Consider the following 27,945-nt stretch of genomic DNA (forward strand, 5'->3'; position numbering starts at 1 on the left):
TCATTGTATACTTCCTATACTATATAATATATATTATTTATATATATATATTATATATTATCTATTATATATATATATAAAAGCTTACAGACATACAGAGATCTCCATCGAACATTACTGTTCATGGTGTTTGTGCAACTTCGTTTTCAAAGCAGGATTGAATGGGTGTTTGGGTCTCTCTTCGAAACAAGATGTGGAAGGTCTGTGGTACAGAGGCAGTGACAGACCCCAAATTTTAAGAAAAATTATGGCACTGGAATGACCACTGTGACCTAAATAACAGCAAAGATAGTCCAGGTCATTTAGCACAGAAAATTTACTGGGAAGGTGATTGTGAAGTATATAGTATGATTGAATATTAGCCTGCCTCTCTCTCTCTCTCTCTCTCTCTCTCTCTCTCTCTGTTACTGTATGGTTAGGTAATTATTACACAAGTATATTTACTTGAATAACAGTAAGTAAATTTCTCTTTAGACGAATTGATTTATCATATGATGCACTTAGTAAGCAATGTTCTGAATACTTTGTGTGCAGATGTAAGTGTACTTCATTAATCTGAAAAAAAGAGAGAAATATTAGCCATTGGTGGACCTATGCTAGCTGGAATCATTAAGGTGTAATTTTCTTGTCAGTGTAAAATTTAGAATTTAGCTTTTGATTATAACCTGAATTTTTCTTCTATTACAGGTAATGTGTGGGGTCTGGCGACCTTTCTGTCGTGGAGAACGGTACTGTGAAGTTTCTCTTGTCAATTACTTTAATGTGATAGGTTATTAATTACTTAAATGTGATAAGTTATCAATTACTTAAATGTGATAAGTTATCAATTACTCTCCATGTATCTATCGTAGGTTTTGTTCGGTTACCTGTGATCGATTCAACCACCGAGTTCTCTCTCTCTCTCTCTCTCTCTCTCTCTCTCTCTCTCTCTCTCTCTCTCTCTCTCTCTCTCTCTCCACACACACACACACACACATTACTTATTTTGTATCTATTGTAGATTTTATACATTATCTCTCTCTCTCCTCTCTCTCTCTCTCTCTCTCTCCTCTCTCTCTCTCTCTCTCTCTCTCCTGGGTAACGTCTGTAATGTAAATAGGAAAAAATATTCAGATAATCCCGAATGTTTTCCGCTGTGTAACGCTTCCAAAGAACATTAGCAATATCCTAATGTGTTATAAAACGAGTTGTAATAAATATTGCTCAAGGCTGGGAGTGGACTTCAGGTATATAAACGGGTTTATATCCTGCCCACAGGGGATATAATGTTGTCCGGTTATGGTGGCCAGTTTTTTTTTTTTTTCTTTTTGAGAGAGAGAGAGAGAGAGAGAGAGGCGATTCTGGTTATTTGTGAGTGGAATGTATCGCCAGAGAATACGTATGTCGGATTCTGGCGAAAAGTGACCCAAATTCGTATGTTGTCCGAAAATGTGTCAGTTTAATGGGAAGTTGTTTTTTTCCCCAAACAATTGGTTCTTATATGTATATGAGACCCCACTTATTGAAAGTTACATTACGGTAGTCATATACACGCAAACAAAAACTAGTTATGTATGATATATGTAGTATGTGTGTATGTATGTGTGTGGTCTTAGAGAAGATGAATCCAGAAGTAATAAATCCTCAAGTCTTCACCAAATCTTGGGATGAGGTTGTCAGCCTGTGCCCCTCTTCAACGTGGATACGTTCCACCATAGTTGGCCAAGTAACTTTACGCTCCATACATATGCAGAGCTCGTAACTAGGACTTTAACCCATAGCACACACACCTTCATAGCTATACTGCACTAATTATAAACTTTTTCTCAGGCCTATGATCAGACCACCTCTAAAAAAACCGAACTGTATCTTTCAACATACGCCTGCTATTTCACCCCGCCCCCCTCCTCCCTGTCTCCACATTTCTCACCTTTTCAGCCCCTACTCCACTGACACTGGACAAACATCTCTTCTTTATCACAACTTTCTTTTCCCACAAGACCTTTACTCCTGCTTACTCGCGTCCACATATTTGCGTTCGTATCGGTTTGAAGCTTGCATTTATTTTTGACATTTTCACCTTGAGTAACATTGAGACTGTCCCTCTTAAAAAAGGTGTAGAGAGAGAGAGAGAGAGAGAGAGAGAGAGAGAGAGAGAGAGAGAGAGAGAGAGAGAGAGATTCTTCATAGCGTAAAGTTGCTCTGAGGTCTTAAGCTTATACATCTGACGGGGAAAAAAGACTAGTCGGCAACTGCTTGGCATTCGTTTGAGCTGTTGCAAATGAACCTGTTGTTTTGTACGTCTTCATTACTGTAGTAATATGCTTTAATGGGATGACTCCGATGTCGATTTATAAAATCGTATTGTTTGTGTGTTTGTGTGTGTGTGTTTGTGAGAGAGAGAGAGAGAGAGAGAGAGTAGTGCTTGAACTGGTCGTGTGAGAGAGAAAAAATGGGATTGAAAAATTTGAATGAGAGAATAATAAAGCAGAAAAGTTTGGGAAACTGTGTGTGTGTGTGAGAGAGAGAGAGAGAGAGAGACAGAGACAGAGAGCTACATCAATTGTAACAATGCTCGATGTGATAAGCAGTAGATACGCATAAGTGCCTTTATACATTGAAGAACATCTCGACACTGCTGATTTGGAATGAAGTTAATATTCCAAATTCGGTTTATACTGGCTTACCTAGCTGTTTCTTCCGTATGTAGGTCTTACTGTACTTCTGTTTTGTCTGATTTTTCCTTTTTTTCACTTCAAAAAAGAAGAAGGAGGAGAAGAAGAAAGAACTGTTGATGGAGAAAGGAAGACTAAATTTAGAGAGAGAGAGAGAATTTATCGTTATTGTAATTGTATTGTCTCTGATTTTTCCTTTTTCCACTTAAAAGAAGATGAGGAAAAAATAGTTTATGGAGAAAGGAAATGGCAGACTAAATTCAGAAAGAGAGAGGGGAAGAGAGAGAGAGAGAGAGAAGAGAGAGAGAGAGAGAGAGAGAGAGGAAAAAAGTTTAAATACTTATCAACCCTGATGGGAGCTGATCTCTAAGTCCTTCGTGTATTTGCAATCAGCCATTGGCCTTTTCGAACCCCAGGGATTGGGATAATCCGCCAGAGCCTGTCGGCGAATCCTTTCGCTTCTGTAACCATCCATTACATCTGCCTCCTGGGAGGATGTCGCGGAGAGAGAGAGAGAGAGAGAGAGAGAGAGAGAGAGAGAGAGAGAGAGAGAGAGAGGATAAAAAGTAATGAAAAAATTGAGAGAAAAGTGAAGAAGAAAAGCTTAAGAAACTGTGTGTGTGTGTATGTGTATGTACGAGAGAGAGAGAGAGAGAGAGAGAGAGAGAGAGAGAGAGAGAGAGAGCAAAAAGTAACGTTTTGCTTGTATATCACAAAAAGAATAAAAAATTGAAGAAATGTGAATGAAAGAAAAGTAAAAAAGCACGAGAGAGAGAGAGAGAGAGAGAGACCAAACGGAGGGGAGAAGAGAGAAGGAGAAGAGGGAGAGAGAGAGAGAGAGAGTAGGAGTGGCTGTCGGGAGTAGCAGCAACGAAGGATATTATCTGGGGGAGGATGCTTATACACTCCATTGCAAATGGTATTATCCCAATTTTAACGAGGCCGCTCTCCTCTGTCGAGCGGATTTTGGTATTGAGTAGGATTATGGAGGTTGAGGAGATGAGGAAAGGATGCCACTCTGACGTGATTTTGATTGTTTTCATGTTAATGCAATTTTATTGATCTGATGATTCGTGACATACTCGTTTTCCGTATCGGTTTCATCATGCATGAAACTTGCGTTCCAGTACTCTTCTTCTTCTTCTTCTTCTTCTTCTTCTTATTATTATTATTATTATTATTATTATTATTGTTGTTGTTGTTGTTGTTGTTGTTGTTGTTGTTGTTGTTGTTGTTGTTGTTCAGAAGGTGAACTCTGTTCATATGGAACAAGCTCACTACAAGAGCCATTGACTTGAAATATAAGCTAACAAAGATTATTATGGTGTTATAAGAAAAAAGTAACTGAAGGTAATGGAAAATATAGAGAGAAGATATCACCTAATAAGGAGAGAATAAATTAACAAATCAATAAATAAATAGACAAAAATGTAAGTAAATGATAAAAATATAACGAGAATTGAATTAAAGTAATAATGCATTGCAGCTTGAACTCATGACCTTTTAAACCCTATTGTCCTTCGGGAGAATTAGCAGTGAATTGAGTTCTTATTAGACAGGCGGCCGTGTGAGTCAGAGCCTGGGGAATCCATCTCAAAATCCTCGCTGAGGATCACACCTTTTATGAAAATGACCTCATCTTCAAGACCTGTTTCTCAAAGGTATTTCAGAATGGTGTTGATCGCAACTTTTTTCCTGGCATATTTTCTCACCTATCCGAATTTAGGTTGTTGCCCTTTCCCCAAAAACTATTTGATTGAAAGCTCATGTTCATGAGGATATAGGAAGTTTACCGATCGAACCCTTTGTGTCTATGTTTTGGCTTTTATTTGGTTATTTGAATTCAATCAATTTTTTTTTTTTTTTTACAATAATTCTTTTCCTTAGGTTCGGGATTTCACTGTTTCTCTCATATAACGAATTTTATATAAGTTGGTGGCGGAGCTGAATGGTAACAGCGCTAGGCTCTCACCAGTAACGTCCTTAGCTCAATTTCTGTTGTACCGCCTACCAGCTGACCTAAGTGTGACAGTACCAACTTCAGTTACGATAATCGAAGCGGCATGGGGCTCGCATCTTCATCCCTAGAGATTAGTGAGAACTCCTGAAGGGAAAAATGACGCAAGAAAAATTCCATTATACGCCATCTCTTCCTGCATTGGCCTTCCGGTTTACAGAAGTGTTTAGGGGATGAAGCTGCTAGCCCCACGTCTTACCCCATGGATGTTCAAGGGGCTTATTTGCGACGGAGTTTGACTTTTCTAACTAGTAACCGGTCCAAATACTAACCAGACTTCGAAGTGTCGTTGGACAGAAGATTCATAAGAGGTCTTGTTGAGCTGTCAGAACTGCGTCTGGTTGGACGCAGTTTGAAGAAATCTTCGTGGACAAATCTCATACATACAGATACTTATCTCGTCGGTCGTGATGTGACCTAAAGTTGAGTATTATGAAGATTGAACTGTACACCCACGAAGTTGAAGTCAGAACACCTGTCTAGTATTAACGTTCTCACCACCAATGGTTTCAGAAAAATGTGTTTGAACACCTGCGTTGTGCGGGACAAAACCAACATCATCATTTTCTCGTTGAGGTACGAGGTGCTTAAGGTTCGAAATGTCCACGATTTCTTCACAGATTCGAACCTTTGAAAGAAAATGGACCGATGAAGAAATTTGAAGTCATTAGTGTCATGACATTTGTATTTACTGATGCGTTACGACCAGTCGCTTAAGATCTAACACGCAAGCTTCGAATATCCCCGAATCTTACCGGGGTCGGGGGATGACCCCTTCGAGACTCTGGGAGATCCCGGTATGAGAGATGTTTGCATTAGTTTAGTCTGGATTTGTATGATTTGTATTCATTGCTGTTTTTATCTGGACGGCTTTCGTCACGAATGTCTTCGTCAGCTTCAAGATAAGAGCTTCAGAACTACAACGTACTGAGGTCATGAAAAAAGGAGGACAGTTCCAAAGCACCCTTTGTATTATTGTACCTCTGGTATCCTTCCATTCTGAATTTGTATTCAGTTTTGCTTTAATTTTCTATATGAATTTATTTTTGCTTTAATGGTCTTGGTCCATTTTTCCCATTAGTTTAATTATTATGAATATTGAAGAGGTGGTTTTAGCTTACTCAAAAACTAAGGAAAGAATTCTGGTGAAACTTGTGAAACACATTCGGTAAAATGATGAGGCTTTGGGATTTGTTCCACTCTAGAACCTTAACCCCCCCTCTCCCCCGCGTTCCCACGTCATCAGTGTCCACCAAAAAGCATAAGAGAATAACCCACTTATGCTATCACCAAATTTTGTCGAAGTCCGTTAATCAATTCTCGAGATATTCTGTTTAACAAAAACCGACTTTCAAACAAGCATACATAAAAAAAATAAAATAAAATAAAATAAAAAATATGTTCGGATGCGTTGCTGTTTTTTTATATTGTTACGATAACAGTAAATAGCACCACAGCAAGTAATGCCGTCGGAACTCTCGAAGAAATAAAGTTAAACTGAATATAATTCAAGACATTGTTCTGAAAACAGTAGAGCGTTTGCGGCTGAATTGCAGTTGCCTTCATGGCGCTTTGTAATCTCTTACTTTTGACTTTCTACTAGTTGCTCTGAAATTCTTGGTGCGTGAACCCCTTCGGGGAGTGGCGTAAGGTGCACTATATGCATAAGGTCCTTTGCAGCGTCCCTTCGGCCACTACCTGCAACCCCGTTCATTCCTTTAACTGTGCTGCCGTTCATGTTCTCCCTCTTCCATCTTACTTTCCCCTCTCTCCCAAGAATTGTTTCATAGTGCAACTGTGAGGTTGTCCTCGTGTTACACCTTTAAAATCTCCTCTACTCTCGATTTCCATTTCAGCACTGAATGATTCGTAGGTCCCAGCGCTTGGCCTTTAGCTTAAATTTTATATTCCAATTCAGGTGTATGAAATCAAGCGACTGTGATCAAGAGAGTAACTGATATAAAGGTCAGTGATTCTCCGTCCTTTCCGTATTCCCGTCCACCTAACTTGTAGCAATAATGACTCTTAAAGATTCCTGGAACTTATAACTGAGGATTCCTGGAACATAAAACTGAAAATTCCTGGAACTTGTAACTGAAAATTCTTGAAACTTGTAATTGAAGATTCCAGGAACTTGTAACTGATAATTCCTGGAACAAGTAACTGAAAATTCCTGGAATTGTAATTGAAAATCCTTGAACATGAAACTGAAAATTTCTGGAACTTGTAACTGACAATTCTTGAAACTTGTAATTGAAGATTCCAGGAACTTGTAACTGATAATTCCTGGAACATGTAACTGAAAATTCCTGGAATTATAATTGAAAATCCTGGAACATGAAACTGAAAATTCCTGGAACTTGTAACTGAAAATTCTTGAAACTTGTAATTGAAGATTCCAGGATTGTAACTGATATTTCCTGGAACATGTAACTGAAAATTCCTGGAATTGTAATTGAAAATCCTGGAACATGAAACTGAAAATTCCTGGAACTTGTAACTGACAATTCTTGGAACTTGTAACTGAAGATTCTGGAACTTGTAACTAAAAATTCTTGGGACTTTTAACAGAAGATTCCTGTAACTTGTAACCGGAAACAGTCTCTGATTTTTTTTCGGAAATAAGAGAGAGAGAGAGAGAGAGAGAGAGAGAGAGAGAGAGAGAGAGAGAGAGAGAGAGTCCGTTATAGAACGAGAATCCTGCTCTGCTTTTAAGATTTCCTTCACAATGACTTAAGGATATTGCCACCAGGATTAAGAAGATCCCTTAAAAAAAATTATAATATGAACGTAAAAGACATTCGACTCAAAACGGAAATCAAGAGAATGTGAATAAAAAAAAAAAAAAAAAAAAAAAAAAAAAGCCGATTCACTGGAGGGCTTGGCTAAAGAACTCCCTTGTGTGACACGGTTAAACGCGTTCTCTCTCTCTCTCTCTCTCTCTCTCTCTCTCTCTCTCTCTCATACATGCGCTTTAGATATTTTCATGCATATTTAGCTGTGCCTAACATACCAAACTCTCTCTCTCTCTCTCTCTCTCTTATTTTCATGCAAATTTACCTCTGCATGCATACAGTAGAGAGCTGTAACCCCTCGTGCCTGCCCTATGCGAGTTAAGTAAAATAACTTAGCAGTCAGGTAGAAATATTTAATGATAATGACTTTAAAAGAAAAAGAAAAAAAAAACAAGACCTCTGCCATACTTGGGGGAAAAAAGTAAATGCCTTAAGCGGTCAGACAAACGCCAGTCTTCGTCTGTTGCTCTGTCATTCACTGCAATTAGTGAAATTGGTTATATGTTTCTCTCCCTTACTAATTATGCATGTGCGGATATATATATATATATATATATATATATAATATATATATATATATATATATATATATCTATATATATATATATATTTATATTATATATATATATATATATATTTATATTATTTATAGAGTGAGTATGCATGCATACTCGTATTACGCACGCTTGCATCACCGCATTATATTGCGTCATTATGGAACTGTTGTTACTACACGTTCAGAGCCAGCTTATATGTGTAACAATAACCGTATCGGTGTAGTTTCTCGTTCTGTCGATATTGCTTGTTACCGATTGAGTTGCCATGACTCCCCGACATTGAAGACGAGAGAGAGAGAGAGAGAGAGAGAGAGAGAGAGAGTCTTGAAAAGCGTCTTGATCTCTGAAGAGTGCTTTCGAAGCGCGCTCGCGGGCGTGCACAGAAACAAGAGGGAAACGTAGGTACCTGCTGCGAAGAATGAAAATAAAAAACCAAATAATGAGAAAAAAGATGATAAAAAATTGTCTGCGGAGAGAGGGGTCAGAAGAGAGAGAGAGAGAGAGAGAGAGACGATCGAAGGAACGGACGAATAAGTGGTGTCCATGATGGAGGAGGGGGGGGAGGCGGGAAAGGGGTAGGGGGGCGATTAGGTGGGGAAGATAAGATGGCTCCAGCACTGTAATCAACGGTCGTTCTTGGTTGCATAATTTTGGTGGCTGGGTCATGGAAACACTTCATCCTTTTTGCTTGGCGGAGTTTGCCTTTTGGGGGAGTTTCTCTCTCTCTCTCTCTCTCTCTCTCTCTCTCTCTCTCTCTCATGTTATATGCTGCTTCAAGCAGCAGAAAGCAATATACTCTGCTGGCATAGTAAAAAGCCAAAATAACAATTACAGATCAATCTCTCTCTCTCTCTCTCTCTCTCTCTCTCTCTCTCTCTCTCTCTCTCTCTCTCCAGCGTATAAATGTGTTGACTTTGACCTTACGCATTGTAGGTGTCTGTTGCAACATTTTAATGAGAATTAATCCCACGGGTACGTTTATGTTGTTCATTTTTTTATTCTTTTTCGATTTATAGTTAAATGTATGTTCTGAAGAAGGCTGTTTTAAATTAGAGTTTACACTCCAAATAATGAACTTGTCTCCAGTGGTTAGTCGATTCACAAAATAAAACTGTATAAATAAATTGGTCTGAAATGTTTAAAAGGGGCAATTAGAGTCTGCTAATATTTTTTACTAATATTTTCCAAAAGCGAAGAGATAACGAAGCCGGAAATTCCTCCCACCAATCCAGGCGGTAACATTTCGTTTAAACTTTCCACTGTATTCATTCTGACAGATAGCCATCTTCCGAAAAAGTCGTGTATGGAAAATTCTGTGGATTGGAATTTCTCCCGAAAAAATGAAAACATAACCATTTCGGGTAAAATGGAGATAATTCTTTAAGAAAAAAAATCATAATGAAGGTTTGCAAGAACGCCTTGAGAATTCGTTTTCCAAACATTGAATAATATGCAGTCGTGTTAGACAACACTTGTTAAATGAATTCTGCAAACAGTTATTTGAAGAATGATGTGTCATATTGTTCTTACAGTAGCAAACAGGATAATATTCAGCTATTTGGAGAATACATTATAACGATACGAGTTAAGGAATGGCAGAATTCAGTTCTCCAAACAGGAGCTACGGAGAAATCATTGTGAGAATTATTAAGATATATATATATACTATATATATATATAAATATATATATATATATATATATATATATATATATATATATATATACCTCTCCGATGTAGAGTGAATTAGATATTAAAGGACATTTGTAGCTCGAATATATATATATATATAATATATATATATATATATATATACATATATATATATATATATACTATATATATATATATATATATATTCGAGCTACAAATGTCCTTTAATATCTAATTCACTCTACCTCGGAATTAATATATTTTCATATATGCTTAACCGAAGGGGAATTTTATTAGGCGATAATAGAATTGTCGGCGCCCAGGCGCGAACCCAGGACACCATACAAATCCAGGTAACGTCAGTGAAGCTTTTACCCACTCCACCACTGCAAGAGGCTATAGATATGCTCTCTCTCACCCTCAAATACCTTTCGCGCTCAGGTATTCGCTGATTTGGAGCCAGCATTACCCACCTCGACCTCGGTAGTGTTGTAGTGCTTATGACAGCACGTAGCCATTATATAAGTCATATCACATTACCGTGATTCATATACATACGAATCACGGTAATGTGATATGACATATATATATATATATAATATATATATATATATATATATATATATATATATATAATATATATATATACTGACTGTGAGTAACGATGGGTTATCTAGCGTCGTGACTTCTCTGGGGAATTTCTTTGGAATCTGTCAGATATCGAATAATATTTGCCAGGAGAATACCACAGAATCAGTGTTCAAAAATATCGAACGATATTTATCCAGAGAATATTGAGGAGGTAATTGTAAAGGAATCATACTGTGTTTACTCAAGCGGCTGTTACTGAGGTAGTTGTTATCAGTATTGGATAATTTTTAAGAGAAGATTTATGGATTATGAAGATAATCGTGTTCTTAAACGAGTGCTCGTTAGTAATGACTTATTCAAGGGAATTTCCACCGATGGAAGCATATCATTCGAATTTGTTGAGGCAGTTTAAAGGTAGTAAATTACAGAAGTTTACATCGCATAGCTTTGTATTTTATTTTTCAGGAAGTCTCTCTCTCTCTCTCTCTCTCTCTCTCTCTCTCTCTCTCTCTCTCTCTCTCTCTCTCTCTCTCTCTCTCTCTCTCTCTCTCTCTCTGAACTCCAGATGTTGACAATCGTAAAAGCTATAGATAAGGAGGTGATCTTGCCTTGAATGTATGGCAAGACGGCCAATCACGTTCATTTTATGAATAATAATGATAATAGTAATAATAATAATTAATGAGATGGTGATCTGTAGTTCGAGAGATGGGTGTAGAGAGAGAGAGAGAGAGAGAGAGAGAGAGAGAGAGAGAGAGAGAGAGGGGTTAGATAAAAAGAAATAAATTGCCTAAAAATCATGGCCTGGATTGCCTTCTACCCGTACCGCACGTTGAGAGAGAGGCTTCCAACCTCAGTGGGTCCTTTACACAGAAAGGCACCATTAACTTGTTGCTTGCCTCTTCATTAAACCATTTACGTCCCATTTCGACGAAGTAGCGGAGAGGTGTTATGTCCGAGTATGATTGCTAAAGTACTTGCTCTCTCTCTCTCTCTCTCTCTCTCTCTCTCTCTCTCTCTCTCTCTCTCTCTCTCTCTCTCTCTCCACCCACCCACCCTAGCATACGGTAATCATGGAATTCAGAAGGTAACGGTACAACGGGAGGTTACACTTCGACTTTATTTTGCAAAGGCGCTCCGACTTCGGCACTTAATCTCATATTTGAAAGAGCTGTATCTCCGATGGGAGAAAAAAAAAAATGCTTGCTTACAAGAGTTGCCCCTCGGGTGGGGTGGAAATCCGGCTTTCTTCGAAAAGGCTGGTCCTAACCTAAGTGAGGGGCCATCCATTCTTTTGTCGGCGAAAACCTGTTATCCAGCTTCAGCTTCGTCCGTTATGAATGATCGTAATCTCTTGTTGCTCAGTTTTTATATATATTTTTTATAAGAGCCAAAGCAGACCACAAACACTCCTCGCAGTTCGCATTTGGATAACATCGAGACCTCTCCGCCTTTGACCTAAAAAGGTCATACATGGGAAACTCGATTATTTAGTGTATTGCCAGTATAAGTAATAAGCATTAAAACATTAGCGCAAATATGTTGCCCTCTTTGAATTTATTAAATAAACACAAAAGTAAAAACAACCGTCGATTTGAGAACTGGGTCTAACTTGAAGAAGTGAATTTTCAAATGGAGGCATTTACTTTCCGTGAGGTGAAAGAGGTCACTTTGCTTCGCAAAGTCGGCCTTCTTAATGTTTGACTTGCAGAATAGAGCCGTCTTTTGCCTTTATACTTGATATCAAAAGCCAGGCTGTGTGGTACACTCCTTATTTTATTCATTCAGTCATGCTTTTGTTGTGTGCGGACGCCTGCTGTAGGTGTGTATGTACTAAGTATATATATGTATAGCCAAAGGGATGACAGAGGGATAGTGACAGAGGCTGTTTGTTAATGTGCATATTCAAAGGAAGAGAGAGAACGAAAGAGAGGGACTGTTCCAAGACTAGTCGAAATCTGGCATGAACGAGGTCTACATTAATGCCAATCGGTTTGTACCCAAGACGCAGAGGAGTCGTTTGTGTTGCGGTAGGTCAGTGCAGATTGGAGAGAGGAAAAGGCAGAGAGGAAGACGTCTGCAGATGTAGGGAAGCGTGCCAAAGGAAAATTTATCTTCGAAATTTCTTTTTTCCTTTAATGCATTCTGGCTGGCGTGGAGATGCTGTTAGAGGAGGCTTGCGATTGATCTCAGGGAAAGCGGCTGCTATTCAACTTATCCGTGAGTGGGCGTGTCCCTCTTTCGTTCTAAGCTGGAGGAAATCTTTTCTAGGTGTTAAAAGAGTCATTGTCCCTAGAACGACTTTTTGCTGCGTATAAGAATCGCCTCCGTATTTGCTCCGCGGAAGTGCTTCGTTATGCGATGGCGCCCCTCATACAACTTTGGTGCGGTAGGCTTCACTCTCTACTTTCGCTGTGCGAAATAAGTGTGAATTATGAACTGAAGCGTCAAATACGTCGCTCGTTTGTCCTTCCCCTCCACTGCAGTCCTTGGAATCCCTCACCTTCCTCGTGGCATCAGTTAAGTAACAAAGAATGTTAGTGCAGTTTTCCTCTCATATGTCAAACCTTCTGATGTAGATTCGACGTAACTTTATCAAGTACCTGATCCGGTTTCAGTTACAAGATACAAAATGCTGAATGTAGGTTTCGTATAACATGTTGAAGGCGTAGGAGGGGAGCAATTTTTATCATCATTTGTCCTTCGAAAATTCGTCGCTTGAGAATCTTGCACGTTGACACAGCATTGGAGTAAAATAGATCGATAAGTATAAGAAATGGTTTTGGCGTCCAGTTGTCATTGGAATCGAATTTAATTTTGGAGGTACTTTCACACACACACACACACACACACACACACACAAACTCATATATATGTGTGTGTGTGTGTTTGTCTTTATATGCATGCACACATTGTATTTATACATTATATATATATATATATATATTATATATCTATATATATATATATATATATATATATATAGATATATATATTTAGAGAGAGAGAGAGAGAGAGAGTATGACGTTAAAATCTACGGAAAGTAAACTTCTAGTTTATATGTCGCAGACAGCGACTCTTAAAAGTACGATGCACCAGCGGAATGCTTGAATACTGCTTCCGAGTATGGCGGGGACATGTATGCTATGACGCATATATAATTCAAGCGTCTTTTCAAGGTGAAAAGGCACTACTGCGTCGTCACTCGTCGACTGTGCGTAACTGGGTCCTGTTCCATCAACGTCACTTGCCTCCAATTTCTTGGGGTTTCAGTCGAGTCCTGTTGGATTAAACCCCCAAAGGGTAACGGTTAATTAGGTTAAGCTCCTCGGGGCAGGAGACCTATGAGATATATATATTTAATATATATATATATATATATCTATATATATATATATATATATATATATGTTAGTAAGTGGTATAAGGTGTGATACTTCTTATTCTCAGCAAGTATTTTGGATGAGATTGCCAGACCCACTGCAGTTGACTTATTAACATTCCAGTTATGTTTCGTTGAAACCCACTGCACCGCTCATTGAATGGTATTGATTGGGAAATAATTCCAACGCAGTCAGTTAGTCTGAGTAATATTCAGTTATTCGATCTTCTTGGGTAAATATTCGGAGTCCTCTTTCGAAAAAGAATATAAAATTAAGATTCTTTTTAACGAATTTAAGTCGGCCTCAATGGTTCATACTTAAATGTCTGTTATTTTATTATTTTTTTTATTTGCATTCACTTTAAATATAACTCATCTTTTCACTCAGCACTGTGCCCTTTTTTCTTGCAAGATTTGAACCAACAATAATAAACACCTTTGTGCAATGTCAACAAGAGACCCTCTCTTAAGTGTTACCATACCAAGTTCATAAAAAATTTTTTGCAATAGCGCTCTGATGTTGTTGAAATACTGCCTGTCCTTCCTCAAAGTGATTAGTGATTCTGGTCCTTAAAATTCCCCTCACGCAATTGTAAGCATAATTAATACAGATATTTCAAAGATAAATAACTGTTTATGTTGTGACGAGAAAAATGACCAGGCTTTGTTGTAGCACTGGGCACAGCATCAGACCGATGAAGTTAGCTTTACAGTTTCTGAACGCTAGTTTATTTTTTTATTTTTTTTACTTTTACTAGACTTCTGAAAAATCTTCTTCTTTTTATAGTTGTTTGATTCGTAATAGGTGCCGCTGAGGTTAGCTATAAGATTTCTTAACGATGAATTTTTTTTATACTAGTCCTAGGTGTCAACCCTTTGAAAATTCTTGTTATATAATTGCTTGATTCTTAATAAGCAGCTAAGGTTAGCTGAAAGATTTCTTGATGTTTGGTTTTGCTCTTTTTAACTAGACCCAGGCGTCAACCCTTGGAACATTTAATTTTTCTTACAATTGCTTGGGGCCGTCATTGGTTATATAACCTTCCGAATAGGAGATCAAAAGAGAACAAGAAAGAAAAAGGTGCTGCTGATTTCGGAAGACGCAAACAAGCTACTGAAGGGTTTGTCATAGTTACTGTACTGAATGGCCCTACGCAACCATCTTATTAAACTTACACTACCCACCTTTCAAGCAGTACCATTGAGCCCATCTGCGGGAGTCACTCGCCTCTCGTAATTTACTAAAGGGATTGCGTTATCTTTCCGGTTGAGTGGAGCTCGAGAGAGAGAGAGAGAGAGAGAGAGAGAGAGAGAGAGAGAGAGAGAGAGAGAGAGAGAGAGACGTATAAGCTCTTTGAGCCTCAAGTATGAGGTATCAGGTTTCAACAAAAGATTGCGCATAGATATTCAAGGTGATGCAGTGCTAGGGAAGAAAGATTGAGCGAGAGCCTTCCCAGGGAAGCCGATAGATTAGTTTTTATGATATAGAGAACTGTGCCTAAAGATACTATACAGTTTTATTAGAAAAAACGTTTCACAAACGCAAGATTCTATACCTGGTGTATCGGTAAAAAAAAAAAAAAGAAAAAAACAGCAAATTGAAGACTGGATTCTGAACACTTGAAAAAAAAAAGAGAGTACAACTGACTAAGGTTGTTTTCTGATTGTTGCAGCTCTTGGACAAAAACGACAAAATTGCAGTTTGAAGCAGAGGAACAATTTTACAGTTAGAAGAGGCTCGGGGCTCTGTAGTCTAGCCTGAGGCCCTGAGATCATGCAGTTTCTTCTTCTTTCTAGAACTTGAAAGCTTTTGTTGGCAGACTTCTGGACTCCTCCGTCTAAGTCTGTCTTCTTTATCGGTTGAGGAAAACCGGTTGATAATCAGGAGGAACCTCGCAATAAAATGTGGAGTAATTGTATGTGTACGAGATAGACAGACAGACAGACAGACGCTTGGAACCCCCGTGGACGACAAACTCGAAGCAGCTGTTGGAATGTAATGAAAATAGAAGGATGTGGATGTCAAAATGTTATCTGAAAGATAATGGGATTTAAATTGCCCGAGTGTTTGAAAGGGTGTGAAACGTTAATGGCATTCGAGAGATCAGCTTTTGATGAAACGTAGGGTGAATGGTAGTGCATATTTTGACAGTACACCTTTTTCATGACGTAGACGCAGACTGCTGCGTCGAGTATTTTTTGCACATCAAAATTTCCAGCAGAAGGTGTGTGTGTGTGTGTGTGTGTGTGTGTGTGTGTGTTAACTGAGGAAGTAATCCTTCAGCAGGAATTGGTGTCTTCCCTCATTCCATTGTCTGTAGAGATCGCAAAATTGCATACTTTCCTCCACTTTGTTCTTTTTTATATAACGTTTTCCCACGTATTTTTTTATACACTTGAGGGTAATTTCTTGCAGAGAATGCCATGTGTACTTAGGATTTTCCATCGTTTAACTGAAGCAAATCCTAAATATATAATTTTTCTACACGAGAATTATTTTAATCAAAATGGGAATGATAACTTTTTTTCTATAGTAGGTAATAAAATTCGTGAACGTATGTGCGATTAATATTTGGCATTGATAACTCGTGTCGTGCCACGCTTGTCTTGAAGGAAAATTCTATTTATTTGAGCTGAAGAGAAAAGGCTTTGAGGTTATGAGCGATTATGAGAACTTGAATGAGAAACTGCGCCTATTTTTCTCATGATTACTTGGAAAGCCTGTTACAGGCTCCCACTATTGCACCGGACGAGGTCCCTTTTAATTGAAACTGATGTGCCAGTGTTTAATCGACTCACGTTTCGGACGATTTGCTTTCAGTAGAAGGGGGAGGAAGTTCCTGAAAGCACAAGTCAGGCAAGTGTGTCAACGCCCTCTCTCTCTCTCTCTCTCTCTCTCTCTCTCTCTCTCTCTCTCTCTCTCTCTCTCTTTCAAAACTGTATTCGTGTCATCTCAGTTCCTCCTCCATTAGATACGGCTTTTTTCACCCGAATTGCACACCGATACCATTCAGCTCCTTGACGTGTGTCCTTTTCGCAGTGTATACGTGGTTATGCTTTTGAATGATATGTGATGGACCTTCCCCTGCGTCCACGAATAAATTTTTTTTATTCACTTCCATCGCTGTCCGCCTCTCTGATGCTTACCTTTCAGAGTTACTGTAAAGAATTGTTCGTTTTTTGTAGTGCGTTGTTAGTTTTTGGCAAAGGGTTTCCCCCCGAAAATGGTAACGATTCGCTGCCACTACGTTTATTATCTACTTTATGATTGCAGCACATTCTAAATCTCCTTTTTATGGTGCATAAAGTTACCAGGCGTCACCGTCACATGCATCATTTAGTTCATGAGTCAACATTCTAGGTCTCCTTAATGGTATATATTTACTAGACATTTAATTTTTTCGCTTTCTTATTCACTTTCCATGAGCTTCCATCTATCTGCCAGTTAGCCATTCAGTGACTGCTTACCTTTCCCGTCTCTCAGTCTAAGACTATTCTTAACATTAATCTCAGATTCACTTTTACTAACATCGCATTCCCCTCTCCGTTTTTAGAAAAGGCATTCGGACTCTTTCCCAGTAATCTTTCGCTTCTCTTTGTGATCGCCAATCATATATAGTAAAAGCTTCAAGCCTCTTCAGAGCCACACTCGTTACGGAAAGTTTGAAACCCTCTCAGACCATTGTTTCTTTATGAAGACATGATCTAGACGAAATGTCATCTTCCCGTACAACCTCCCTTCATCGTGCGTAGTCTCCAGCCGCTCTCTACGTAGATTTTCTAAATGCCTAAAGTCATCTTTCCTCTTTCCTTCCGTAGGACGGCAGTTAGATTCACAATCCGTCATCTCTCGATTCGTTATCCGGGAGTCCAACGCGCACGCGCAGTGTGCTCAAATGAATCTTTACTTATCATGACTTTCGAGGTTTGCAGAAACACTTGAAGGTGAGTGACGTTTTAACCCCGCTGAGCAGTGTATGTCCCAGTCATGCAATTAATACATATCTCTAATAACTATGATATTTTATAGTGTGGAAATCAAGACAGGGAAAATAGTTGAATGGTTGACCACTGAATAGTTGAATGATAGACTACTGCCTGGGAAGCAGGAGAGGTATAATAAGGATAATAAAACACGTATCGATATCTTCACCTTATGGAAACGGTGTGAATTCTCTCTGCTACTGTTGAGTGAACAGTGTCCTATTTATAGTGCGTATAAACTGCCTGAACCATTCGTACTCTGATCCGTGGTTAATTGTCACCGGTATACTGCAGCAATTCTCGTGTAATTCAATTTTGCTGTAGTATCCTAAATTCGTTTGTGTGTGTGTAGGAGGGTACGTTCCGAGGAAAGCACGAAGCAACTGTCGCCTCATTGACATTTTAATTAATGCTGCAGGGTAAGGGATCAAGGGCTACTGTAGTAGCTTAGGCCTTTCTGTAGTGGGAATTTCAGGGGCCGTATGACCTAACCAGACTTACCTTTACCCAACCTACCCTCGGACCCCGTGCCCTAACCTGGCCGGGGGAACTTCGCCACCCCTGAACAGGAAATTTCCTCCTCCTCCTCCTCCTCCTCCTCCTCCTCCTCCTTCTCGAATAAGTCGTGACCCTTCACTCCGCGCTGTGCCCTGTGAAAACCATGCCTATTATTATCCTGATATTCATCTCACGTTGCCATTGTCAATTCGTGTTGTTATTATTATTCAAAAGATCAACCCTAGTCTTATAGAACAAGCTCACCACATGAACCATTGACTTTAAATTCAAGCTTGCAAAGAATATTGTGGTGTTCATTAGAATGAAGTGCCAGAAGGTAATGGGAAATGAAGAAAGAAGAAATCCCTTATTTTAAAAGAAAGAAAATCAACAAATTAATAAGTAAACAAATAAAAATGTAAGTAAATCTATTAAAAGCTCAAGGAGAGTTGTGTTAAGGTAGGAATGTGTTGCATTACTAAACTGTCGGTGAAGTTTAGTAATGCCAGTAATACCTTTTCCTCTCGCCTAGTCACTGACCTCCTCCGTCCTCTCTCCTCTTCGACAGCTCTTCCCGGGAGATGAGGAACATGGCGGAGAAGATGCGCCGGGACAAGCTCAACAACTACGTGGCTGAGATCGCCGGAATCGTTCCCCTGGGGTCGGGAGCCAGCGCCAACAAACGCATCGACAAGACCTCCGTCCTGAGACTCGCCGCCAACTATATAAGGATGCATAAGAGTGAGTCTCTCTCCCCTTTTTCGGAGTCTGATTCGACTCTCAGAACTTTCTCTCTTTCCCCCTTGGACCCTTGGAAGAGTCTCAGTCGACTCTTTTAGAGCTTTGTCGTTTTTCCTTCACGAATTTGTTTATATTTTATTCGTGCACAGAAAGTAATAGACATTCCAGATGCGTAGTAAGCAAGCCTGTTTTGATGATGGATGGCTCTGCTGTGTGAGATGATAAACTCTCTCTCTCTCTCTCTCTCTCTCTCTTACCATTTGGTTTCAGTACCTTCTCATCTCTTAAAGCAGCTGTAAAACTGACAACGTAAGTCAAGACAGAGACTACCGCTTGACTTATTCTTTAATTCCTTGCTTTATTTATTTTATATTCATTTTGATCCATTTCAGTCCTGAATGATGACGACGAACCATCTAACAAGATGACGCCGGACTTCGGCAAAGAAATCACCCACGCCCTCGCTGAGGTAGGCATTTGCCCTGATACTCTCCTCGTGGTTTTTCTTTTGTGTTCCCTTGTTGAGGATTGGGAAGGCTTTATTTTTATCTTTTTTTAATTTATTTTATCCCAGTCCTGTCATTGCTGTTGTTTTTGCCTGTTGATGTTACCCTTGCCTCTCTCTCTCTCTCTCTCTCTCTCTCTCTCTCTCTCTCTCTCTCTCTCTCTCTCTCTCTCTCTCTCTCTCTCCATTGTGCTAATGAAGGCCTGCGAATATAGTTACCTTGAGCTCAGTCAGCTTGGCTGATTGTTCAGTTATCATGAGTTTAAAGAATAAATACTCGGCAAAAAGACAAACCAGGGAGGGAGCTTTAACGTACTCGAAAAGACTGACCAATTATATGATGATGCCGAGCACTGAAGTAATATTAATATGTACCAGCATGCACGAGTCTGGAGACTTCAACCGTAAAGAAAATTAATGTTGGATCAGGATACCAACGTGTAATGCGAAGTGATGAACTTCGCAAAATTTGAGGAACGTTTAAAGTAGATATGTTTTTCAAAACTCCTGGGTAAATTCTATCCACATTCCAGTTCCAATTGTGCTTCGCATTATACTACTATCAGGAAGGACGTTCAGGTCCGGCTCCTTTTTCTAGTGACCCTGCTGCCCTCAGTGATTCATTTTGGTCTGTATGGAATATTTTGACGCAGTTTTATGGTTCTTTAAGAAGCAGATACAAAGACAAGTTGACCATTCGAAGTGATTATATCCCACAAATACCTTGGTAGTGATTAAATGCAATAAATGCTCAGAAGTGCATGAAACTGGCATTGAGCTTATTATATTGCAAAGCAATGTGAATTTTTCTCTAACTGTGCTATGATGTATGTAGACATAATATTGATGGTTATATCACTGGTCCACCGTGGCCACGACCAACGAGTCGTTATCCTACCCTGGCAACCTGCTGGTCAAGAGTGTATTTGTTTTACTAGCGATAAGTAAACATCCAGACTTCTAAAGGTGTGATAATTCCAAACAATTTGTTTTACAGTTTTTGTTCTGCCGAAGAACGCGTGTTGTGTGCCCATTGTAACTGATGAATGAGTAGTAGTGTCTGTTTCTTTGTTTCTTATTGTTTACATTCAACATTCAATCAACATTTTGTTTTTAAGTGTAGTTATTGTACGCACTCGTTTCAAGACTTTTGTTTAAATTTAGACAGTAATGAATTTTGCCAGTGCCATATATGGATCTATGAGTCTTGATCTGTAGATAATGCAGCTTATGACTTCATGTTCTTTTTAGTCTTTGGGCGTTGTAAATGCATAAGAATGTTCTATCTCTAACATGCCGACTTCTGACAGGCCGTTGGGGGATTTCTCTTGGTGGTGACGTCATCTGGGAAAGTGGTGTACATTACCGAAACTGTTGACCAATTCTTCGGTCACACGCAGGTCAGTCATTTGCAATTCTATTGTAACTAATTAGACAATTTGTAATTGTATGAAATGAGTTTATCAAGCTTCCGATGCTCTTACATACCTTCAAAATATAATGTTATCGACATACTGTAATTATGTGAAATACATTATCAAGCTTCGATACCTTTACTGTTCGTAAACAAATATTGTTTCCCCTTCTTCAGGTGGACTTGCTTGGTCACAGCATATACAACGTTATCCATCCTGACGATCATGACATATTCCAACAGCAGCTCGTTCCTAAAGGTAATACTATTGTTGAGCAAAAGGAAGTTACTTGTATCTTATAAAGGGTCTTATGTCATATATATATATATATATATAATATATATATATATATATCTTATTTTTCATGACGTATATATGGGATTATCACTCTGGAGCTGAAACCAGGTAGCTGAATATGTTAATGCAAAGGACTTTGTTATTTTGTGAAAGGTACAGATTCGATGTTATTAAACGTTACTAGACCTCTGTCCACAGAATTATATACCTGTCATTAGTCCTAATCAACTGCTGAGGCTCCATGAGGCTTCATAATTGATGAGAATCAACTATTTTAGGTAAAATATTACATGTTGTTAAGTGCTGAGGGTTGCAAAAAAAATAATTTCACTGTGGTTAAATGAAATTTATACTACTATATACCTAGTATATAGATATTTGATCTTTATGAGAATAGAACATAGATTAGCAACGCTGCTAGATCTCCAAGTTAGCATGGTCCTACAGTATGGCATTGCAGTGATTTGTATGAAATCATTCAGAAGCCACCTACTGTTGAAGTGCCTTCATGTTTGTAATTGAAAATAATATACATCAGAAAATATCTTTGCTACCGTGAGACATGCACTCACTGCAATATTGAAGTTTTTTACAATGACCGAGTGAAAGCAAGTACAATATAACATTTGTAGTTGTACTGAACAAGGAGCAGATTTCCCCAGTTGATTTTATACCATGGCTGAATGTGTAACCATTAAAGTATGGTATGGAGTGCGGACTATTGAACTGGACACATGAGGACAAAAAGTTTAACCAAGTATTGATGTCCAAATCAGAGACATAGTAACACTTGCAGAATTTCTGACGCAGCTCTCATTTCACCATTTCATAAAGTTTTTTTTTTTTCTTGCAGAGAACTGCAGACGGTCGTTTTACTGCCGCATGATGGAGAAGGCCCTTTCTCGTAATGATCCCGGTCGGTATGAAATTATCCTGGTTGTAGGTCAGTTAAGACCTCTGCCACAAATGCAAACGTGTTTGCCCTCTTGCTCAATGACTTCCCCAGCATCTTCATCCCATGGAGAAACCAGTACCTCGAGTGGTGAGTTTTTTTTTTTTTTTTTTTTTTTTTTTTTTTTTTTTTTTTTTTTTTTTTTTTTTTTTTTTTTTTTTTTTTTTTACCCCCTTCAGGTTCACAAAAAAAAAAATAGTATATCCGAGTGTAACTAGACCACTGAGCTGATTAGCAGTTCTTCTAGGGCTGGCCCAAAGGATTAGATATTTTACATGCCTACGAACCAATTGGTTACCTAGCAACGGGACCTACAGCTTATTGTGTGATCTGCACCACATTATATCGAGAAATGAATTTCTAATCACCAGAAACAAATTCCTCTGATTCCACGTTGGCAGAGCGGGGAATCGAACTTGGGACTACCAAATTGGTAGGCTAGCACATAAACCACTCATCCAGCAAGGAACTTTCAGGTTCACCAGCTCACGTCAGTCGACCCAAGCAGTAATCTTTTTCTTATTAAAAGTCTTGATTGCAAGACATTGTAATATTTCATCTCTACCATCATTCATTTGTTTAGGGAGAATAGTATGTATTCAACCATTAATTTTATCTGTTTTAGTACATGATATGGTTTATTGGTGGAAAACAATATTATTTTTTTTAATCGGTAATAACTTGAGTAATTGATTTGTATGCTTTCTACCATAAGTTTTCTGTACACTCAAGTTTCTTGCTCTCTGGAGCATAACCTAAAAATAAGTATAATCTTGATACTTTCAAAATAAACCACGTTAGATATATGCTATTTTCTCATTGAAAAATCCTTCTTATTATGGATGTTTTTTCAAAGCAGTATATCCGAACGTCTGTGATGGTAGTGTATAGCCATGTTTTTTCTTTAAAGTTCAATTACACTGAATATTTCTTGATGATTTCCAGATCATGATGATGAAGAAAGCTCGGATAACGAAGGAGAGATGCGACCACTAAAGGTGACAAATAGAACTGGGACACACATGCTTGTTTGTTTCGTACGTGTCGTCAAAGACAGACCCATCACAGAGCTCACCCTTGTCGAGTCTACCCAAGATGAGTATATCACTCGGCACGGAATGGATGGGAAAATTCTCTATACAGATCATAGGTACGTGTTATGTTTCATAATTAGCAGTTTAGGTATTTCCAGTTGGAAAGTATGTTTTACTACTTTTCATTTACACAATTGTGATATTAGTTGTGATGACAACCATAGGAGTTAATTATTAAAAATTTTACATAATTTTTTAATAATTGTACATAAATATGATACAGATTTATAAGGTAAAGGCCTACTGATAGGTGAAGAAATCTAATGGTCATTTTGTAGAATTTGTTTGTTCTTTTGAATTTTTATAGAGAAATGTAATTTTTAGTGAATGGGGTGTGTGTAGACTTCGTTCCTTTTAATATTTATCAAGAAATTTTATTTTTAGCCAACTGGAATGTAGTTATGAAGTAAATATTGAGGTGACCAGCACTGTTTTTAACTCGGGAACAATCCAATCATCACTGAGATCATATGCATTTTTCCTTTAAATGTACACTATATGCAAAATAAATACTTCATTTCTGTATGTGCTTTAGAATGTCATGAACAGAAAAAAATCACATTTCTTTACCTTTTTCAATGTTAGTGTTAGCAATGACCAGCTTCTACAGAAAGACATAGGCTTAATTACATGTACAGTAGTTGGTGGTCACTCCCAGATCCATGTCATGTAAGTACAAACTTATTGCCCAAAGAAGCCCATTGTGAATTCATTGACTACTTGAGTGCAAGGAATTGTTTTGATATTCCTAGGTTGTTTTACTACCAGTGAGCAGCCAGATGCCCACAAGTTTTTCGAGCAGAATTGATACTTTTATCATTTCACCTTTTCAGAATACATACTGTTTTTATTTTAATGACTGACAAAGATAATAGTAAAATCAATTTCAGCAATTGTACAACAGAATTTAGTCCAAATTAAGGACAAGGATCCCTCTGTCTCCTTGGTAAAGGGGCTACCCTACAACTGCACATGATGCCAAGTGCTTCAGCCTGGCTTCCACTACAATTCAGAGCCTTAAGGAAACCTGCCCCAAGGTCCATATTATGCCACATACAAATCCTTCATTTCAGTAAGAAGCTGCACTCCACCTCCACAAAAAGTTTTAATTTTAAACAGTATGTGATATCACTGTAGTTCATCATAGCAAATACATTGCAGGATTTGTGTATTGATGAAACAATTAAGAACACAGTAAACTTGCAGTAGAATTGTGGCAGTCATCAATACAAAAAAGAAAGGTAAAAGGATATTATCCTGGTCGAGAATTTAGCACACCCTTTTAAAATTTAGGTATTTAATAGATACTGTCTGTAGAGGATGACTACTAAGTGTTGGACAACAATCTCATTAAGACAACAATTTGCTTGTTCTTCAACAATTTAAATCTATCCTCTTGTAAGTTTTTGCTAAACCATAATTTCTCAGATAAAATGGCATTTGCCTATTTCCTTTTGCAAGGACCTTACAGCCAGCCTTGTGAGAGATAAAACTTTTTATAACAAATCAATTTGATGGCAGCAAGAGAAGAGGAACATTTAATCAAGACTGGATGCTTGGCAGATAAATGTTTTCTTGAGGTAGGAGAAATCAAATGCAAATAACTCATGGACATGGAAACCCCCCAAGAGCAGCCCTAAATCAAATAGTATTCTCCCCTGTGGGAAAGTCATGTCAGGAAAGTCATGTTTTTATATTTTTATTGGAGTACCTTTTCTCTCAACTATTCCATGTTGACTATGACTAAGAAAAATTTTGAGTTAGGTATTCAAGTTTAGGATTCCTATTCCCATTGATAGATTCCTCATTTTGCTTAGCTGGTACTGTATTCATATTCCATCTAAATTTAGAGTGATGGTATGGAAGAACCTCCAATAAAAAGTGATGTAAGGAGAGAACCTCCAGTATGGGTAGGAGCACATGAATCCTTTAAACTATGGCATTTATGAGACTGAAATGAAGTTTTAGGAACCTCAAAACTTTTATTACTTTTTTTGAAGGAAAAATGCTAGCAATTGATCTGTTCATGGAAGGGAAGAAATCTGGGTGAACTTAAAACATAGACATAGAATATGTTGGTTAACCATGACTTAGAAGCCCTTTTCTTATTCCATTAATGTCTTTTATTGTTTTTTTTTTATTGAGGTACTAAGATTTCTTGATGGTGCATGGTGAAAAATGTGAAATTCATATGTGTCAGCTCTTGTTTTTTTTTTTTTTTTTTTTTTACAGTAAAACTTTTATTTGGCTTTATTTTCATACTTGAAAATAAATTTTCTAAAAAGTTATCTGTGATCAAAAACTTGTAAATAACTTGGTTTTTAAAGAATATAAAGTACTTTGTTTTGGCACATTACTTTCTCAGATATAATATAAATATGAAATATTTGTTATAGTCAATCTCCTGTGCTTGCAATATATGTTCAGCCTCGTTCTGAATTTTTTGTCTTTCAGAATTTCCTTTGTAACTGGCCTTATGCCCACTGAGGTGGTTGGAACATCAGCATTCAATTACATGCATCAAGACGATATACTTTGGTCTATAGTTGCTCAGAAATTGAGTACGTATTGGTTTCTTTGAGTGTGCTTCATAAATTTTTCTTATGTTTTTCCTTTCATTTCATAAGTCTTCCAATATTTTAAGGTTTCATTTTGCTTTGTGTCCTCCCTTCATTAGGCTTAAGTATCTGGTAAATAATCAAGATGAAAAATAGATTAAATGTCACCCACATTTCCGTAGGTTACCTTTATTTCTTGAGTTTTTTTGTTTACGAACCTCAATTCCTAATCTATGGCTGTCTAATATGATAAAAAGTTTCCTAGTTTTTAGAACATTTGTTTACAATACTAGAAATATAAAATAAGGAATTTAGAAAATCTGCTGAAGATAATGATAATTTATTTTACTTTTCAGTGTTTACAAGTACCCAAGGACAGGGTGTAGTTTCATACAGATTGAGGTGCAGAGATGGAGCCCATATCACCCTAAGATCACGTGGATTTCTTGAAGTTAATAAACAGACTGGACAAGTGGAATCTTTTGTATGCATCAACACAGTGTTAAGGTAAGAGTTGTTTTATCTTGGATGTAGTTTTAAACATTCCTTGATTACTCAGGTTATTATTCATGACACTTGAATTTTGCATTTTATCTCAAAATTAGTACTGCAGGAAAAGAATGCAATACGTACTTTTAAAATATCAGGAAAAGAATACTGTAGTATGTACTTTTAAAATTGCAAAAGCCCTTGATGCTACATTAAAATTTCAGGAAAAGAATATTGTATGTACTTTTAAAATTTCAAAGGCTCCAGATAGGTAGATCCCTTTTATCTGACAAATTGGCTTCCTCAAGCACCAGATTCCAAGTTTGTTGTGAAGAACAAATAAAATCATGCTACTAAATTTTGTTCCATAATAATTCCCCTTTTTTGTGTGCCAAATCAAGGTGTTTCAGATTGAGAAGCTTTTGGAGTTAACTCCCACAGCCAGTTTTTATGTTTTTTTCCAATAGTCTACCATGAGTCAGGTTATTTTTAATTTACCCTTTTCTATTTAGCAGGCTGTGGGGTTCATTAAGCTGTTTACAATACCAAGTACCTCTTAACTTTTAAAAGCTATAATCAAGTTATTTCCAGTAATGTTCTAACATTTTGTCAGTTTTTCGTAGATCACCCTCCATTACACCATTACTGCTTCCCCAAATGTCGCATTAAAGTTCCTTGTCATTTTTGGCACCTCCTTCGGGTACCCACCTTTGCATCCTGCTGATAGGGTTTTACACCACTTTTACTGAGACTAGCTGGAATAAGATCTACTTTAATCTTCTACAGAACAAAATCTATTTAGTCATAAATTTAAAATTGACAGAAAGCCTTGCAAAAGTATAGAAGTTGCTTGATTACAAAACCTGAGGCTTTATCTGTATTACTGTGAGTGACCCTTACTTTGCTGGATGTCATAGCATTAGAAGTTTAAAAAAATATGCTATAATCAAGGGAATTCAGGTGAAACCACCTTAATGTTGTCCAAAGAGCTGCTCCCTCAGAGACTTTAGTGGTAATATTACAAAAATAGTTTTGGGATTGCATGTTGCTATCACCTTAATTCATTTAGTTTAGATATTGTAACTTTTGAGTACGTACCATAAAAGTATTAATGTCCTTTACAAATAAATCTATAACTTAACCCGTCTTTCTGAACAAATAAATCTATAACCTAACCCATCTTTCTGAAATTATGTAAATTTGGTATCAAGTAAAAGCTCAAATATAAAGTGCATTATAGTTTAGATATTGTAACTTTTGAGTACCATAAAAGTATCAAGTCCTCTAGTACAAATAAATCTGTAACTAAACCCGTCTTTCTGAAGATGATCTGAATGTGGTATTGAGTAAAGGCTCAAATATAAAGTGCATTATGTGTACTCTTTGCAGCATTAATGAAGCAATGGAAGAGATAAAAAATCAGCGACGGAAACTCCTCCCAATCATAACTTGCCATGAAACAGAGGATCACCTTGGTTCCATTTCATCTTCAGTAAGTATAAACTATTTTTTGTAAGTAAAAAGAATCTGCTGAATCAGGTTTGGTTAAGTCCAGAATTTACATGAAAGTTGAAATCACAATAGAAAATTGTCCTCAAGTCAGTGTTATTAGAATATAAATAACTGTTATGCCCATACATTTCATACAGTAATTGTATGGGTCACCTTCCAAATAAAAGGTGAACAAACCAAGGACCTGAATAGCTATGGATGATACTTCCTGAGAGATGATGAATTTCATCCCAAAACTATTCATTTGCTCG

At 37.6% G+C, this 27,945-nt stretch overlaps 1 protein-coding gene across 8 annotated transcripts in view; it reads left to right on the forward strand.

Moving 5' to 3' along the window:
- LOC135206217 (hypoxia-inducible factor 3-alpha-like) overlaps positions 1 to 27,945 on the forward strand; it is a 493,950-nt gene that overhangs the window by 453,256 nt on the left and 12,749 nt on the right. For 5 of the 8 annotated variants that reach the window (XM_064237563.1, XM_064237565.1, XM_064237558.1 and 2 more), the window contains 9 exons: positions 18,700 to 18,872; positions 19,265 to 19,341; positions 20,688 to 20,777; positions 20,969 to 21,050; positions 21,943 to 22,131; positions 22,987 to 23,191; positions 25,590 to 25,696; positions 26,050 to 26,200; positions 27,572 to 27,674. In XM_064237563.1, the coding sequence (XP_064093633.1) occupies positions 18,713 to 18,872; positions 19,265 to 19,341; positions 20,688 to 20,777; positions 20,969 to 21,050; positions 21,943 to 22,131; positions 22,987 to 23,191; positions 25,590 to 25,696; positions 26,050 to 26,200; positions 27,572 to 27,674 (1,164 nt within the window). In that variant the 5' untranslated portion in view covers positions 18,700 to 18,712. Of the gene's footprint in view, positions 1 to 687; positions 729 to 17,461; positions 17,595 to 18,699; positions 18,873 to 19,264; positions 19,342 to 20,687; positions 20,778 to 20,968; positions 21,051 to 21,942; positions 22,132 to 22,986; positions 23,192 to 25,589; positions 25,697 to 26,049; positions 26,201 to 27,571; positions 27,675 to 27,945 lie in introns of those variants that run through there. The other 3 variants (XM_064237562.1, XM_064237560.1, XM_064237566.1) reach the window with 2 other exon arrangements.

The sequence above is a fragment of the Macrobrachium nipponense genome, chromosome 29, assembly GCF_015104395.2.
Source record: "Macrobrachium nipponense isolate FS-2020 chromosome 29, ASM1510439v2, whole genome shotgun sequence".
NCBI classification, from domain to species: domain Eukaryota; kingdom Metazoa; phylum Arthropoda; class Malacostraca; order Decapoda; family Palaemonidae; genus Macrobrachium; species Macrobrachium nipponense.